Source organism: Haplochromis burtoni, unplaced genomic scaffold (genome assembly GCF_018398535.1).
Source record: "Haplochromis burtoni strain Fernald_Lab_line unplaced genomic scaffold, NCSU_Asbu1 Contig_215, whole genome shotgun sequence".
Lineage (NCBI taxonomy): Eukaryota > Metazoa > Chordata > Actinopteri > Cichliformes > Cichlidae > Haplochromis > Haplochromis burtoni.
Window position 1 is genome coordinate 692,756 of NW_024582576.1, and position 4,932 is coordinate 697,687.

The 4,932-nt window shown below is 42.1% G+C and overlaps 1 protein-coding gene across 1 annotated transcript; it reads right to left on the reverse strand.

The window, feature by feature from the left end:
• Positions 1–1,572: 1,572 nt before the first annotated feature.
• On the reverse strand, positions 1,573–4,932 carry LOC121815440 (calmodulin-1). The gene is made up of 6 exons (XM_042226507.1): positions 4,771–4,932; positions 3,841–3,871; positions 2,686–2,829; positions 2,481–2,587; positions 2,269–2,404; positions 1,573–2,137 (listed from the first exon to the last, which is right to left on the reverse strand). Exons 1-6 carry the CDS (start codon positions 4,771–4,773, stop codon positions 2,109–2,111), a joined length of 450 nt encoding a protein of 149 aa, XP_042082441.1. The 5' UTR covers positions 4,774–4,932; the 3' UTR covers positions 1,573–2,108.

Below are 4,932 nucleotides of genomic sequence, written 5' to 3' on the forward strand. Positions count from 1 at the left end.
TGCTGGAGGTTTCTTCCTGTTAAAAGGGAGTTTTTCATTCCCACTGTCGCCAAAGTGCTTGCTCATAGGGGGGGTCATATGATTGTTGGCTTTTTCTCTGTATGTATTATTATAGGGTCTACCTTAGGGTCTACGTTGCCTTGAGGCAACACTGTTGTGATTTGACGCTGTATAAATAAAACTGAATTGAATAATTGAATTCTATTAGCACAATCCAGCTGTCAGCAGCTTCAATATGACTCGTATCAGCTGGCAAGAGGATGTTTGCACATCTGTACTATCCTTAGCCAAACAATCATTTTGTACCCAGCATTATAAAGTGACATGATTGATGCAATAGCAAAATTCATTGCATCCACCCTTTCTGCTCTTGAAACAATATCACAGGGTTGCTAAAGTGGCATTTTATTTAGACTTAGAAATGGTTCTTACTTGCAGAGTCTGGGAGGTTTTACGACTGACAGCTTCCAGCTGCAGCACTGAATCACTCTTGCTTTGTCAAATTTATTGGGACACAGTCAATCAATAAACAATAAAGGGTGTCACTTTCACAGCAGATAAATACCTTTTAAAAAACAGCGACATCTACTTTTCATGGATTGAAGTCTCGGCAGAATAATAACACAAATTGAATTCATTGTGTTTTACTGGGTATGAGTGCTGCTGGTTTTGCCAGTAGGGATTAATTTTACTTAATTTATTGTGAGCAGATCCTGACATCGGGTACTCTGACTAATGCTAATGTTGCTATCAAACAAGCTGTTGGCGTTGGATCAGCTGGAAACCAAGGACCACTGCAGTGGTTTACTTTTCATCAGCGTCTCCAGCCAAGAGGTTGTCGAATTCTGCTGGGTAAGACTCTGACTCTAAACTGTCGATCTTGGCACATCCTTCACTGGATCAATGGAGAGGATTGGAAATAACTGTCTTTTAAAGTCACTCGGGTTTGATTACTTCTTTGTGATGGGATAAATCAAAATCTGTCATCTCAACATTTTTAAACACCTAATGATTAGCCACAACATTAAAACCACTGTTAGGGAAAGTGACAGCCCTCTGGCATCCCTGGGGCATGAATTAGTGATGTTTATCATACAGGACTGATTTGTGCTCATTCTCCTTTGCATGGATGCCTTGACGCATGTAGCATAAGAGACACTGAGCAGCCATTCCCTGTCACTCGTCATGTGTCAAAAACAAAGCTGGGGGGTACGTTTTAACCCAAACCACCATCTCTTCCTTAACCCTAACCAACCAAGTTGTTTTTACAGAATAAACTGAGTGGAAGTGAAAGTAACAAGCACGGAGGAACAAATAAGTGCAAAACCAGCGCTCAATTACACCACGGAATCAAGCAACAGAAGAGAAGAAAAATACACTAATCAAAACTGGAGCATGCTGTCTTCAATACAAAATGGGAATTATTACAGGGTATACAAACTCAACAATCCATAACCGAAAACAAGACAATTTCCAAATATGGGTAGATTGTAAATTTTATTGGAAAAAAAAAAAATAACATTGAATATTTTAGACTTTTTATTTAAAAAAAAAAAAAAAAAAAAATTAAAAAAAAAAAACAAGAGTAGTGAGTAAAACATTAAAAAGCATGGGTAAAATTTGTCATTTTTCTGGTATATAGAACAGCAGATACAAAAAGAGTTTGTACGAGTACCTAGGAGATACACCCGTGTCATTTTTTTGCAGTAGTGCAATGCTGAGATTTCCATATATACTTTGTCCGTAGTCCATGCAGAGTTTCAACTTCTCTACATCGTTTCCATGCCAACAGTGTTGCCAAGTGACAACCAGCTGACAGGTTTCCAATGTCACCATGCGTGGAGGGGGCCCCGAGCACATAACAGGAAAATTCCAAGTTCTCCAGCTTCCAGGGGCCTCCACGGCATCTGGTTGTATGACCGTTCTGTCACTCCAAAACACCATGACAGCAAAAGAAAGGGACATGGGGACAAGAGCCTATGCAGTTTACATGCAGTTCCTTTGGACAGCAGAAGGGGCAGGGATGAATAGGGGCTATTAAGATTTTACAGATAAATTACACAAAGAAAAAAGGCAAATTATTTATATACGAAATCTGTACAAGGCCTTCACTTCGCCGTCATCATTTGTACGAACTCTGCAGGGTTGAAGAGGGAAAAAAATTATATAATTTTACATTTAAAATGTCATCACAAAATTTTTACAAAAAACCCAAAAAAAACCCACACACACACACACACACACACTAATAGAAAACTATATACCAACCTTCATAGTTGACCTGTCCATCCCCATCAATGTCTGCTTCTCTGATCATTTCATCCACCTCTTCATCAGTCAACTTCTCACCAAGGTTTGTCATCACATGGCGCAGCTCAGCAGCACTGATGTAGCCATTCCCATCCTGAGAAATCAGGTCAGTCAGTCCCTTCTTACAAACTACAGTGCATATGTACACTAGAGCGGCTGGATGCATTTACCTTGTCAAAGACACGGAATGCTTCTCTGATCTCCTCCTCGCTGTCTGTGTCCTTCATCTTCCTGGCCATCATGGTCAGAAATTCTGGGAAGTCTATCGTTCCATTTCCTGAAGAAAAAAGTTTAAGAAGCAGCACATTTGAGCTACTGACATCCAGCAGTGACTGTAAACAGCTGGAAGCCTTTGAGGTTTGATCGAGTTCTCACCATCAGCATCCACTTCATTGATCATGTCCTGCAGTTCTGCCTCTGTGGGATTCTGGCCCAGAGAGCGCATGACTGTGCCCAGCTCTTTGGTAGTGATGGTGCCATCTCCATCCTTGTCAAAGAGTGAGAAGGCCTCCTTGAATTCTAGTTGCAACAAAGAGAGTTGGCTTTTTAGTGAGGGGAAAAAACAAAACATAAACCACACCTGTAAAGCAATTGGCAACAACTGGCAAGACACCACAACATCACGTCACAAAGCCCACTTTTAAGACCAAGCTCATAATTGTATCGTTAAATGTCCATATAAATCAACTCCGAGATACTGATGAGACCCTCTTGAGTTCCAACTACAAGTTTCTGGCTAAACAAGAGCACCGACCGCGAGGCGGAGCAGCAGAGGGCAAAGTTGTGCTACATCAACGACAAATGACAGCCCCGTGCAGCTTTGGTGGAGCCCTGAGGGATGACGAACAATGACACACTCATCAAGCGTGATGAGGCCAACGGGAAATGTGTAGTGGCGTGCAGCAGCTTGTTAGTGTCAGGAAAACTATGAACCTGCCCTGCCATTTCCAGGGTCAAACACATAGGGCAACACCCTTTTTTTGTTCTGACAGAGAGGGCCTGCTGTGCACAGCGGGAATATCAACAGGGACCGATTTCCATGGGGCAAGCCGCAGGTCATGCGGGAAGGTATAAGGAAGCCACTAAATCGTATGAATCATCTTTATAGACTTTACAGGCCTGCATTATTTACATAACACCTTATTGTAGCATACCAGCGCACCAAGCCCAGTATACTACCACAAATGTTCTTGTAGCACTCCCATTTCATGAGCAAGTACCTCACGTCATATGCAAGCATATAAAGGTGAGCACCAACAGCTCGCCAGAACGCACAGCTCTTTCAGATTACATCATTTATTACATGGCAACCATGAAAATGCAAAGTTTTCCATGAGGGAGTCCTTAAGCGCTCCAGTGCCAGTAAGCAACAGCGGTTTCTTTCATTCCAGTTTTATGACCAGCAGGCTGCTCTGTGGAACGCCTTAAAAGGCAAAAGTATAAATCCACTGCAATGGGATGCAAAGATCCATAAGGCAGGCCACTTGCAGTTATGAGGAAAAGTAGAAGATCAATGCAGCCATGTCTTACCAGCAATCTGCTCTTCTGTAAGTTGATCAGCCTGCAATATACACGAACAAAAAACAAAACAAAACAGCTTTTAGTATGCCAGTCAAGAAAAATAAAAAAAATATATACATACACACGCCTCGCGTTACACTTTCCTGCTTAAACCCCCTCCCCATGCTGGTTTACGTGGATTCTCTCAAATTTACAGCTGCGTTTTCGCACAGCTGCTACAGCTGACGAAAATGATGTTGTTACAACAGCAATATTTAGTACTACCAGTAAATTTGCACAAAGGCATTTTCTTGACTGTAAGCCAACACTTTGTCCTACAGAAGAAGGAAAAAAAGGAGAAAGATCGCCACGCCATTGGCAATTGCGCGAAATATTGGAGCGATCTTCGAACACACCAAATTTGCGGTATAAAATTAATGTTGTACAATTTGGCGGTAAACGGTAGCTAGGCAGAGCCGCACTTAGCTAGCTACCATTACATGCCGGTTCATCAACTCAAGACAACGCCACACGTTCAGCACAATGAGTGACTAATACAGCAAGTAATACCGCGTTTAGCAAATAGTCACAATACAGCTTACTCGGTTAAAGGATACTACTAGGCGGGACACTAGCTAGGACGCAGCTGAACTGCCATAAAAAGCAACGTTAATGGGACACTCGACGCACATGCACCATTTTAAGTGTAAATGCGTAAACTGTGCTCAACAGACGTTATACCTTCATTCAGACTAAACAGAAGCTTCCTTGGACGAGTTAGTTTTGCCTATCTACTGTAAAGAAGACGTTTACTCGGCTAGCAATGCGGTAGTTACAGCGGGCATTTTTGAGTTACGTTTTATTTCCGTTCATTCCGACCGGAAAAAAAACCCCAACGGGTTAGAGGTTTACGAACGGATCCAACCCGCCGCAAATGAAAGCCAGTCTTATTTCCCTTACCATTTCGATGTAGATGTGGTGGCTGGTTCACGACAAATTCGTAATAAACCTAAGCCGAATAAGCTTCCAAAACTCAACACTCTCTATGAACACACTGACACAGAGGCAACTGGACTCGCCTTTAACGGCTATTCGAAACTCCTCCTCTTTTTTAATATCAAT